Source organism: Orcinus orca, chromosome 4 (assembly GCF_937001465.1).
Source record: "Orcinus orca chromosome 4, mOrcOrc1.1, whole genome shotgun sequence".
In the NCBI taxonomy this organism is placed as follows: domain Eukaryota; kingdom Metazoa; phylum Chordata; class Mammalia; order Artiodactyla; family Delphinidae; genus Orcinus; species Orcinus orca.
In genome coordinates, this window is record NC_064562.1 from 35341306 (window position 1) to 35354500 (window position 13195).

At 36.1% G+C, this 13195-nt stretch overlaps 1 protein-coding gene across 2 annotated transcripts; it reads left to right on the forward strand.

Annotated features, from left to right (window-relative positions):
* The first annotated feature begins 5152 nt into the window (after positions 1–5152).
* Positions 5153–12824, forward strand: FGB (fibrinogen beta chain). Of its 2 annotated transcripts, XM_033403663.2 has the most exons (9): positions 5165–5284; positions 5515–5535; positions 7921–8112; positions 8592–8775; positions 9718–9945; positions 10479–10592; positions 10930–11055; positions 11267–11552; positions 12160–12824. In XM_033403663.2, exons 1-9 carry the CDS (start codon positions 5180–5182, stop codon positions 12389–12391), a joined length of 1488 nt encoding a protein of 495 aa, XP_033259554.1. In that variant the 5' UTR covers positions 5165–5179; the 3' UTR covers positions 12392–12824. The 2 variants fall into 2 exon arrangements, with proteins under 2 accessions (XP_004263696.1, XP_033259554.1); XM_004263648.4 differs by lacking the exon at positions 5515–5535 and having other exon boundaries at positions 5153–5284; positions 12160–12823.
* Positions 12825–13195: the final 371 nt, after the last annotated feature.

A 13195-nucleotide genomic window follows, 5' to 3' on the forward strand; every position in this document is an offset into this window, starting at 1 on the left:
ACTTAATCACTTTAAGTGCTTTATTGCATTGTGTGAAAATACAGCTTCTGTTTCCGATGTGTGATTTATGCTTTTTTTAAAAACTCAGTTTGATTCCCAAACATTTGATCTTAACTTTCCCTTTGAAATAGTTCAGCAAACCCCAGAAGCTATCTCAGCCACTAATTAACTTACCTTTTAGAGTTTTTTTTTTTTAATTAATTAATTTATTTTTGTCTGTGTTGGGTCTTTGTTTCTTTTGTTGTTGTTTTTGTTTGTTTTTTGTTTTGTTTTGTTTTAACATCTTTATTGGGGTATAATTGCTTTACAATGGTGTGTTAGTTTCTGCTTTATAACAAAGTGAATCAGCTATACATATATCCCCATATCTCCTCCCTCCTGCATCTCCCTCCCACCCCTCTAGGTGGTCACAAAGCACCGAGCTGATCTCCCTGTGCTATGCGGCTGCTTCCCACTAGGTATCTTACATTTATTAGTATATATAAGTCCATGCCACTCTCTCACTTACCCTTCGTCCCAGCTTACCCTTCCCCCTCCCTGTGTCCTCAAGTCCATTCTCTACGTCTGCCTCTTTATTCCTGTCCTGCCCCTAGGTTCTTCAGAACCTTTTTTTTTAGATTCCATATATATATGTGTTAGCATACGGTGTTTATTTTTCTCTTTCTGACTTACTTCACGCTGTATAACAGTCTCTAGGCCCATCCACCTCACTACAAATAACTCAATTTCGTTTCCTTTTATGGCTGAGTAATATTCCATTGTATATATGTACCAAGTCTTCTTTATCCATTCAAATGTTGATGGACACTTAGGTTGCTTCCATATCCTGGCTACTGTAAATAGAGCTGCAATGAACATTGTGGTACATGACTCTTGTTGCTGTGCGCGGGCTTTCTCTAGTTGCGACGAGCGGGGGCTACCCTTCGTTGTGGTGCGCGGGCTTCTCATTGCGGTGGCTTCTCTTGTTGCAGAGCACGGGCTCTAGGCGCCCGGGCTTCAGGAGTTGTGGCTCGCGGGGTCTAGAGCTCAGGCTCAGTAGTTGTGGCACACAGGCTTAGTTGGTCTGCGGCATGTGGGATCTTCCCGGACCAGGGCTCAAACCCGTGTCCCCTGCATTGACAGGAGGATTCTTAACCACTGCACCACCAGGGAAGCCCTAACTTACCTTTTAAATAGTACTCCCCTGCCATTAACTTACCAAAAAATAATGGAGGTACTATTTAAAAGGACAATCAGGTGTCTCAGATTTCACAGAAGAATCAGATGATCAAGTTTGGAAGTTTTGGTGGCTCCTGCTGCTGAAGTTGGTAGGCTTTCTCTCTAGAATGCTGCCATGAATATGACCTCAGGCCAATCAACCTAATTATTTCCTTTGCTTATTTCCTTTGCAAACATAAAACTGGGGGAGAGAAGCTGATAGGGCTAGCTTGGGTAAGGGATCTACCCCTACTCAGTCACCTGTGGCTAGAGGGTCAGGGTATCACAATACTAACAGGACTGCCGGATCCCCACTCCTGCATTTTAGGGGTCATTCCAAGAGAAGGGAGCAGCACTCCAACTGGTGTTGGTCACACCCTTTGTGGTTTTGAGTCTAATGTGACAGAAGCAAAAGAGCATCTCTGTCTTTTCTCTAGCTCCTGTGATTGGCATTGGGTTGAAGGAGAAAATGTCCTATTTTTCTCCTTATTGCCGTGGTATCAGCTTCCGTAAGAAAAGCAAACTGATATCTACCAAGTCAATAGAAGGAGACTTTCCATAAGAGACAGAGCTAGCCCTACCCTTCTTCCCTGCAATGTGCTTTCCCATTGCAGATGCTAACCAGTTATGACTGTCACTGTCACATTAGTCTCAGGCTTGCCCATCAAGCTCTGATCCAAGCTGGCTTCCAACTCTTCAGTATTAATTTCCCCTTGGATAGTGGTTCTCATACTGTGGTTCAGGGTAAGACAAAAAAAACATACAGAGACTAACAATGATTTAATATGGTTCTCAAAACCTATGCCTTCTTAGACAAAGAGAATCAGTATTTCATTTTATTTATTCAATCATTCACTCATTCTATGTTCACAAACTAGTTCAACAGATATTTGTCAAGTACCTGTCATGTGGCCGGTGTCTGATATAAACCACACAGTCATTCAAACCACAAGTTTCAAGTCCAAAAGCCTTTTCCTTTCAAGTCATTTTTCCCCTGGAAGGAGGTTAGGGTCCCTAAGTTACTGTTCCCAAAGCCTCACCTTTCCTGGTTCAGCACAGGGTCTTAGGTTCAGCACAGATAAGTAGTTTTTATTTTCTGTCTTCCCCTCTAGACACAAAGCTTCATGAGGACAGGGCTTTTGTCTATCTTGGCGACCAAAGTATCCTTGGCCTCTAGCACAAAGTAGGTGTTCTATAAATATTTGATGAACACAAATTGACTTGTGTGCTATAACTGGGCCTGACTTGAATTGTAAAAGTATCAACAACAAATGCTTGACAATCAGTGCTGGCAAGTCTGCCCTTCTTGCCAGAGAGCTGCTGGGCAGGACAGATAATTTCTGTTTTTTTCTGTCACTGATTTACTGCCCTTGACTTACATAAGAGGATCAGCTAATTCGAAGAACCCTGCACTATTGATCTAAAAACATAACTGAACAAATAGTACTCCCTTTCTCCTCCACCAATGACAACAACATTTTTAAAAATTTAAGTATTTTAGAGAGCAGAATCTCTGTAAATGCATTTCTTCTCTTTGAAAACATGGTAATTTACTTTGTAATATTAGGCATTTTAAAATGTTAGTATAGCTCTATAAAAAATCTAGCAAGAAGTAGAATTAAAGAAACTCATAGTTATTATTCACTGCATCAACCATGCCTCTCACACAGACATGAATATCCAGCCCACACCCACATATTACAGTGAAAATGTAAGTGAAAATAAAGGCTAAGGATGGGAGTGCCTGTCTGAGACACTGTAGTCTCAAGAAAAAGAGCTGACCAAAACAACGACAACAGCAAACCAAAAAGGTACAGGTTAATTCTTTATCATGTTTGCATTTTGTTGGGCAATATGGTCTAACAGGCACAGAGCATGAACTGTCTGGTCAGACAGACATGGGTCAAGTCCTGCTACCAGTACTTACTACTTGTATGCCTTGAGTACTTTACTTAACCTCTCTGAGTCTCTGTTTCATCATCTGTAAAACTTAAAGCAGATAAATGATTATCAGAGCTTGGAATCTGAAGCCTGTTTCAATGAAGGCTTGTTCACCCATTCATTCCACGATTTTTTATCAAATGCCTACTATGGTCTGTTTTATTCACCAATGTATCCCCAGCTTCTAGCACACTGCCTGTCACATAGGAGGCCCTCAAGAACTATTTGTGGAATGAATGTTTAGTGTCTGGTGTCATGGACTATAAATTCTAGTGATTTCCTTCCACCTTCCTGTTGATGATGGCAAGAATGCCTGTCAGAGTAGAAAAACAGTTAGACTTATAAGGGAACTTTCACGTTAATGTTGTATAAGTTACTATAATATGCTAGAAGAAACAAAAAATTAACAAACTTCTGGGAATTAAATAATGGTTCTATTGCTAGTTGATGTAATGTCAGTGCTTGAAAATGAAGATAATATAATGTTACCTCAAAAGAAAAAAAATTTTTAGTTGTCTTAACATTGTCTGTCTTTTTAAATCAGCAAGAACCTGACATCATTAAAATAAAACCCTGCCCAGATTATTAAAATAAACTTTTCCTCAGTTACATTTTGAAGGGAAATATTATTGCATCTTCTTTTAATTGACACATGCATACACACATATTTGCTTTCTCAGTCAGAGTATGTATTCTTATAAGAAAAACTAAAACTAAGCTAATCATAATGTATAGTATTTACCCAGTACTAATGAATGAGATAAATTAGGAAAAATCCAATCAACTGTTTTACTTAATTTAAACTCAACACTTTGCTTCTATAAATCTGAGTTAAAAGGATTTGGGAATGCAAATTATGTTACCCAGAGAAGAAAGAAATTTAGTGTGTTTGATACCATTATCAAGAGACTGCTTCAAAGCATTGTTTAAAACATATTTTCCTGATCCAAACCTGGATAACCTGCTATCTTTTTAAGAAAATCACTTAAAAAATTTAACAACAGATGTTTCACTTTGCATACCAAAAAAACCCAGGAAAATGCTGTAAAGAGCACACTTGCTGGGATTTTTGTTTTGGCTTTGGTTTTGCTTTTGATTCTTGTAAGAGTTGTTAATCCTGATTGCAAAAAACAATGAAAAGACGACAAAGATGCATTTGTTAGCTTATAGGAAATTATGAAAGGAAATGGTATCTGAGCTTCTATTTGAAATAGATATATGAAGGCTTCACTAATGTTAAAATAACATTGTTTTTATAAATATTAATAATATAAAATATAATATAAAAATAAAATGTTAAATATGTATCCAATCACCATAATAATGATTTTGATTTAGGAATCTGTAATCTACTAATTATTTTAATAATGTTTAGAATTATTTAAACATTTTAACATATTAGTAAAGAACAAAATATGGAAAGTGGTCAGAGCAAAAAAAGACAACATTTTCTTTTTCACGTTAGTCTATCATAGCATAAGGCATGAATATTATCGATAATTTTGTTATTCTGATTAATGTCTGAAAGATAAAATGAACACATGGTAATATTATTCTTGAGTTTAATGGCCTTTTTAAAACCTGAATTGCAGGATTACCCCAAAACAACACTTATGGTAAACCTCTAGTGAGTTCACAATGTTAGTGGGTGCCTTGTAAGTAAGTTGAATTTTTTTGTGCTTGGATTAAAAATATTTTTTTCCTCACACATTCTTTGGGAGCCTGTGTAGCATCCACGTTAATTTACAGGAAATGTGATACACAGCTCTTTTAGGAATGTCCCAATTTCCCATCATATTGTCCGATTAAATGAATTAAGGAACTTCGGTGTTACTAAACTCGGCCAACAGGGAACAGTTGTATGACAAGTAAATAAGTCTTGCTGGGAACATGTTGCTTAAGGGATAAAATGGTTCAGCCAACAAGTGAACCAAAAAATTAAACGTTAACTAAGGAAGGTAATCACTTGGAAAGGCATAGCTAACAGAGGATTCAGGTATATATAGGATTGAAAATCTCTCAGTTAAGTCTATAGCAAAGGATGGTTTCTTGGAACTTCCAAAAATTTAAAACCATGAAACATCTACTACTGCTACTATTGTGTGTTTTTATAATTAAGGGCCAAGCTATTGATGACTACGATGAGGTGACTTTTAAATATTATTGTATTCTTACTAATATTATTAATATAAAATATAACCAAAACATAATCATATGTGAATATTTATTATAATGAAATTAATATTGATTTTAATTATGAAATTGAATTGTTAATCTCTAAGGCCTATTCTATTTAAAGAATGTTGCATAGTATTTCTTATATAAAAACAAAATAATAATTTCTCATTTTCTGGTTTATCACCTTTATTTTCCCAGGAAGAAGATGTCAGAGCTAATTTAAGATGTGTTTTTCCGATTGTTGCTATCCTGAGTACTATCATTTCCATTGCGTTCTAGCAATATGTTATTACGATTTGAGAACAAATATCTGAAAATTTCCCAGACTATAAAATAATAGAAGAGCAGCATTTTAAAAGAAAAAAGCTGTAGTAGCTAGATGGCTCTTTGGTGAAGGAGGGTAATATAAAGCTCCTGAAATTACAGGCTATTTATGAATGAAAATTGTAAACTAAATCTAAAAGCAGAATAGAACAAGTATGGTAATAGAAGATTAAAAATTGTTTTTTTCAAATGAGAAATTTATTTATTGTTATTATGAGTGGTTATCAAATATATCACTCCATTTAATTTATTCATTTGTAGAACAGTTTTTCCTCAAGAACTATCTTTGCTGATTTACTCCTACTGGTTTGAAGATGTCAAAAATACAAAAATACATTTAGAGAAATGAATATTTAAAGAATTAAAATTTTATTATCAGATAACTCCGGATCAAATTTCTTGTGTATAGCATAGTATCACCATACTAGAAATAAAAGTACACAGTAATACATAAATGAAGTGATTCATTTTGGATCACTTGTTGAATTTGAAGGGAACCTAAGTGTTTTAATTATCAAACATACATATAAAAAGATAGTTATTTGGTTAATTGAATTAGGTAAGAAAAATGTAAAGAATGTGTAAGAGTAAACTTTTACAAAGTACTTGGCTAAGCACTTTTACACTCCTGCTCACCAACTAATCTACACAGAGACAGTTTACTAGTTTAGCCTTCCAATTGGATTTTCTAGTTTCAGTTATTTCAATAAGTGGTCTTCATAAACTTCATATAATTTCTTTTAAGATGTTTAACCTTTTTCATTTACTTTTCTCTAGTAAAGCTAGATCACCAACACTACCTCTTTAATTATATTCTAAAATAAAAAGGAAATATTTTTCTTCTGTTATAATTTGATCTGTAGTAAACAGATGAATCACATTTCACAAAATTCCTGTCTGGCTGGGACCATGTCTTTGACACAAAATATGTATATTTCCTACAAATCTTCATACATTATTATTTTTCTTGCAGTCACACATAACATATACTATAGTTTAATTTCAGCAGTTAAGCAGGGGAATCTTGATCCAACTTGCCTGGGTTTAAAGCCTAGCGTTCTACCACTAAATGTTAAATATTATTCTAACTTACTGAATAAATGACAGTGAAATTCCAAACAGTCATTCAATGACTTCTAGGCCCACAAAATAGCTAGAGAGCTTAGTCTCTGCAGCAAGTCTAGTCATTTGTTAATTTGTAATTAAGTCCAAAAGGTGAAAGTACTGACAAAGGTCATATGATGATAATATAGTTAATCTAAGCCAGCACTTTTGTATTGCATTGCATATTTTTCACTTCACTATCTTTTAATGTAATATTTTTTCAATTAGCAAATAATTTTAATTGCAATGCACATACCTTGAGAATTATTTTAAATATGAGAAAATCATGGTATTTGATAAAGGAAATCAAGTAGAAAATTTCATGAGAATGATTTAACAATTTTGTTGATAGAAGTTAAGGTTGAAGTTAGTAGTGGAAAAGCCACTTACACTGTAGTATCTGTTATGTGTGATTGCAATAAAAATAATAATAATAACTCAATATGTGCCAGGTATTCTTCTAAGGGTGTCATATGCAATAAGCCATTTAATCCTAACAATCATCTTATACGGCAGATACTTTTATCATCCCTATTTTACAGATGAAGTAACTTGCCGAAGATCTTTATAGCTAGTAAGTGGTGGGGGTCAAGACTTGAAACCAAGCAGTCTGGCTCCAGAATGCCTTATTCCTCTTCAAACGTGTTAGAGCCAATGGTTGTCTTATTACAAATAAATCCTAAGTAAATTTCGCTTTTAATAAATCTGTATTACCTCTTAAATATTATTATATAGGAGTTAGCCAAATTAATCATCAATTCATAAAAATTGAAAGTAAAAAAATAATTAACAATAATTACAGGAATTTAGTAATCCAGTGCCTTGAGAACATTTATTCCTCCTGACGGTATAGATTTCTTACTATTTTGTGTCTTCCAAATTATAGGTTTCAGGAATCTGAGGTCATTACCTTTCATTATCTAATGCAACATTTTTTAAAGTCTCTTTTTAAAAACTACCCCAGGCACAATAGCTTTTTGCACTGTTTTTCTTTCTACTGTTACTGAAGAGACCTAAGGAACCTATTGATTTACGAACAACAACTAGCTAGTTGATGGATCTTAAGCAAATCCTCAGTCATTTGATAACCTAAGTTATAGAATGAGGGTGTTGGAATAGCTGCATCTAAAATCTCCTATAACACTCTACATTTTATTTCTGCCTGGTTCCCTGAAGTTTCATTTGGATGCCCGTGGTCATCGACCCTATGACAAGAAGAGGGAAGAGCCTCCCAGCCTGAGACCCGTCCCCCCTCCCATCAGCGGAGATGGCTATAAGGCTCGTCCAGCCAAAACAGCTAACCGCCAGAAGAAAGTGGAGAGAAAACCCCCTGATGCTGACGGCTGCCTGCACGCTGACCCAGACCTGGTGGGTGGGCCTCCCATGCGAAGAAGGCCTGTATTCATCATGTCTTCCTGATGTTGTCTTGACCCACATTACCATCATTTTTATTTTGTTTGTTTCTTTTGGATGTAAATACAAAACATAAACTTATTGGGCCCTGAGCTAAGGGTGCCTTTCTAATTTTCTTTGGTCTGGGCCCAAGATTACAAATTAGGACACATGAAACATCATGAAACATCATCTCCTTTGTACTTTGCCCACTTTGTCTGTTCAGATGGTAACATTTTCATAGCCTAATTACCTTTGTTCTGTGGTAAAGATTATTTTTAATCTTCAGAGGAATATAATGATGAACCTAGAATTTCTGGTCTCACATAAAGAAAATCAAATTGCAAGTTTTTATATTGGTGAATGATATCATTGAATTTTCACTATGTGCTATTTTCACAAATATCCATAACCCCAATCCTTCATCTAATGTTGGCTATTTTCTTTGTTTGCAGGGCGTGTTGTGTCCTACAGGATGTCAGTTGCAAGATACTTTGGTAAAAGAGGAAAGACTAACCAGAAAGAATGTAGAAGAGTTAATGACTAATATAGAGTCTGTTTCCCAGACCGCCTCTTCCACCTTTCAGTATATAACTCTGCTAAGAAACATTTGGAAAGAGAGGCAGAAGCAAGTAAAAGGTAGATGTCCTTGTGTTTCCTGTTTGATTCTGTTATAAAATTGAAACTGTCAGAGTGCCATGGGAATGCACAATTCTGAGAAGATTCATGTTTCTAGATGAGTCCGAGTAGTTCAGTATGAGCCTGATTACCCCAAGGTCCTCACTTAGGCATCTTCACCTGCAACTTGTCTGACAAGCACTATGCAGCTCTTATTCCCAGTCTGGCATCAGCAAGGATGATTCTCTATGAAAATTTTCACTGTGAGTCCTTATTTTTAGTCTATAAAAAAAACTTGTGACTTCGAAGACAGTATATTCACAGAGTAAAAATTTAGCATTTATAGATTTAACATTTGAGGTTTTGAATATAACTGTGTCCAGGATATACTCAATTGAATTGAAGATAATGATCTTACCCTTTGAATCCTGAGATGTGAACTTTGAGTGCTATTGTCTTGGTGGTTAGGAATCAGCTAGTGAGCCAGCATGGCATAGGTGTTTCAGGGAGTAGCAAACCCAAGTTTGGACATTTTTCAAAGGAATCATGGCATTTCTCTTGTGTATTACAAGGCTCTGCTGTACTTAAGTAAGATGAATAAATAAATCAAGTGTATCTACTCCATAAGATGTTGAACTTCTGAGATGGAAAGCCTAAGTCCTGCTTTCTCCTCTTTTCCTCACCAAAGTAATAAACAACTTATTGTATTTATTATTAGCCATAATTTTTAGCTTAATCTAAGGTAAATTACTATTATAGTAGCTAGACTATATGTTAATTTGTGTATGCCATGGGGAAAATAATTTCCCCTAAGTACAACTACCTATCATGACTGCCCGATGTTCATTCGGGGTCTATAAGTTTATTCTCAGAAAATCAGAATCACAATTGTGTGGTTGAATACATTTAGTGTTTTTATCGAGAGAAAATGCTAACCATTCCTACATAATTTCATTTTTCCAGATAATGAAAATGTAATAAATGAGTACTCCTCACAGCTGGAAAAGCACCAGTTATATATAGATGAGACTGTGAACAGTAATATTCCAACTAAACTTCGTGTGCTCCGTTCAATTCTGGAAAATCTGAGAAGCAAAATACAAAAATTAGAATCGGATGTCTCAACTCAGATGGAATACTGCCGCAGCCCGTGTACTGTCACTTGCAATATTCCTGTGGTGTCTGGCAGAGGTAGCTAGTTAAGACACATATTTCTAGTAGGTTCCAGAAGAACTCACACTCTCTAAAAATAAGAGAACTAAAAGAAGTCCAGTGGATTTCCCAACAGATCCTAATGACATCTTAGCACATCATGAAGATATCCCTAGCATGCCTAATACATTTGCCAGTTTTTGATGAGTAGGAAGCAGTGTAATTATGGTGGTAGCTCCATGGGTGTAATGTACATGCTTTCTTGAAAAGATGCTGGAATCATGGATACATACATGTAAAGATTTCTCCATCACGTGGGTTCTGGAAGTTTATGGATATCACAGGACACAAAAGGTAGAGAAGAGCTTTTTCACCCCCTTGGCAGATAGAATTCCTTGAAACTGAGTTTGATTTTTAGTAAAAGGAAGATTCAGTTTCTACAACATATTCTCAAATGTCTAAAATAAAATGTTCCTTAGTATCTATGTAATCAGTTATCTTACAAAATTAGTGACTAAAGACAAGGTAATGATGCTGTAATTCCTAAATATAATGTTATCTTATGGTTGCAGAATGTGAGGAAATTATCAGGAATGGAGGTGAAACATCTGAAATGTATCTCATTCAGCCTGACAGTTCTACCAAACCATATAGAGTATACTGTGATATGAAAACAGAAAGAGGAGGTAAGCGTTTGATAGCTTTTGACCTATTATGCTGAAATTATTTTAATGCCAGGAAATAAAACCTAGCTTTAACGTAGCTAACAATGAGCCATTTGATTTGGAATTCAATCTGATGTTTTAGAATATCTCTGATTCACAATTTGGGGTAAGATAAGGCACTTGCAGTTTCCAAAGATTTTGCGAGTTTTCCTCTCACATCTATTTCCTTATTATATCTATTTTGGAGCACTAAATATCAATGGGCATGAATTAAATGGGCAAGGAATTCAGACATTGCCCTCAAAGTGACATTATTTGTTAGTGGTAATGTGTGTTATTTTGTTTCTTTCAACCAAAGGATGGACAGTAATTCAGAACCGTCAAGATGGTAGTGTTGACTTTGGCAGGAAATGGGATCCATATAAGGAAGGATTTGGAAATATTGCAACCAATGCAGATGGGAAAAAATACTGTGGTGTACCAGGTAAAAGCTAGGAGTACAAAATAAAATCATTCTTTTTTAGATTATTTTTCTCCATTTAAAAAACATAGTGTTGGTAGTCTGTTTTTAGGAGTTTTAGGAGGTTAAGAAGAATTTACAAAAAGAGTATAAAAGCTAATGATGAGGGGGAAAAGCCAGTTTTTTTTTTTAAAGGTTTTATTTTTGGTGAGATTTTATTTTATTTTTCCTTTAGGTGAGTATTGGCTTGGAAATGACAAAATTAGTCAGCTTACCAGGTTGGGACCCACAAAGCTTTTTATTGAAATGGAGGACTGGAAAGGAGATAAGGTGACAGCACTCTATGAAGGATTCACTGTACAGAATGAGGCCAACAAATATCAACTCTCAGTGAGCAACTACAAGGGCACAGCTGGCAATGCCCTCATAGAAGGAGCTTCTCAGCTGGTGGGAGAAAACCGGACTATGACCATCCACAACAGCATGTTCTTCAGCACATACGACAGAGACAACGATGGCTGGTACGTGCTGGTTCTTCCCTCCTGCTTTTAGCACCGCTGCTAACATAGCTGCTTGGAGTCATTAATGATCACTAATGTGATTAGTGACTCTCATTTCTTGGGTACTTCCTGTGTGCCAGCCACTGTGCTAAGCTCTTTCTGGGTCACTCTAAAGCACTCCAGCTATAACGTTGCCATTACTATCCTCATTTTACAAATGAAAATTAGAGAGATTAAGTAATTTACACAAAATCACATAACCATAAAAGATACAAGTGGAATTTGAGCACAGTTACAAAGTAGTGCGTACTTAGACAGATTTCCCTGTCTCTAAATTGGACTGTGTATATCAAAACCTCCATTTTGTTTTCCAGGGATCTGTAACACTAAGGGATCTGAAAGCTATCATTTCAGGATAAAGTAACAAATATAGATTAATTTGCCACATAGGCCCAGTTCTCTCCCTTTCTTCCTATAGGGCAGAGAAGACCTTTGCTGTGTAATTGTGACTTTACATATAGAACCAGAGGGAAGGAATATTGCACCCAGCACTTCTCTGTGCGTACTTTGCAAAGAATTAACTTGAGGGCACTGCAGTTCTAATAACCCCAAACAAATTTCCTTTCAGGAAAACTACAGATCCCAGAAAGCAGTGTTCTAAAGAGGATGGTGGTGGATGGTGGTATAATAGATGTCATGCGGCCAATCCAAATGGCAGATACTACTGGGGTGGCCCTTATACCTGGGACATGGCGAAGCACGGCACAGACGATGGAGTGGTGTGGATGAACTGGCAGGGGTCCTGGTACTCGATGAAGAAGATGTCCATGAAGATCAGGCCCTACTTCCCAGAGCACTAGTCCTCCACACATAGATTATTATTCTTCCCCATGTGACAACATTTTTATATATCATGTCATCAGAATTTTTTTTCATACCTTATATCCCTCTAAAGCTATCAAAATGTAGTAAGTGTGACTTTTTGGAAACATTATTTAGGCAAATGACATTTAAAACAGCACATGATTTTCTTTCATATTCATCATTTCTATTGCATGCCAAGATGTAACTAAAAGGATGACTGTGGATAGTCAGTGTTCATAATTTCAGTGGATTGTGAAAAGTTTCAAATTAGGAAGATAAATGTTCTATCCTTGTGGGAAAACTGTGAGGTGAGCTAAAAACCTGTGTTTAAAAGTCCACTTTTAAACCTCTCTTTATTTATGTAAGATCTGTCACAGAAAACTCAAAAAGATTTATTCATTAAACTGGTTTCTGTTACAATAAATTAATGTTTTCTTATTTTGTACTCCACACGGCCACTGAATTAGGCTTTGAACTTGTGAGAAAAGAGAAGCATTCACAACCTCAAGTAGCTAATGAAGTGGCAGTGAACCCCTGAAGTTTCAGCATCTCCCTCTGCACCATGAAAATCCACTGCTCTGCAGGGAACTAGACTTGCGGATCAGAGATCCCAAGAGGACAGTCACGGTCAAGTCTTCACCATTTGTTTTTTGAGGGAAACAGCAAGGGAGGAAGCAGCATTTGCCTGTTGCCTCTGGAAATTCGGCCTATTGGCCTCAACTGGGTTTTTGTTTTTCACATGGTCACACCAGAACTGAAGTAGAAGTGAATATCTCTTCTTTCTACTTCTCCTCAGCAAA

What these genes read in the sequence shown, in the direction of transcription:
- FGB (XM_033403663.2), top strand. Translation starts at nt 5,180, where the DNA reads ATGGTTTCTTGGAACTTCCAAAAATTTAAAACCATGAAACATCTACTA. An exon ending in CTATTGATGACTACGATGAG is followed by an intron (nt 5,285 to 5,514) that starts GTGACTTTTAAA and finishes TTATTTTCCCAG; the next exon opens with GAAGAAGATGTCAGAGCTAA. An exon ending in AAGAAGATGTCAGAGCTAAT is followed by an intron (nt 5,536 to 7,920) that starts TTAAGATGTGTT and finishes GGTTCCCTGAAG; the next exon opens with TTTCATTTGGATGCCCGTGG.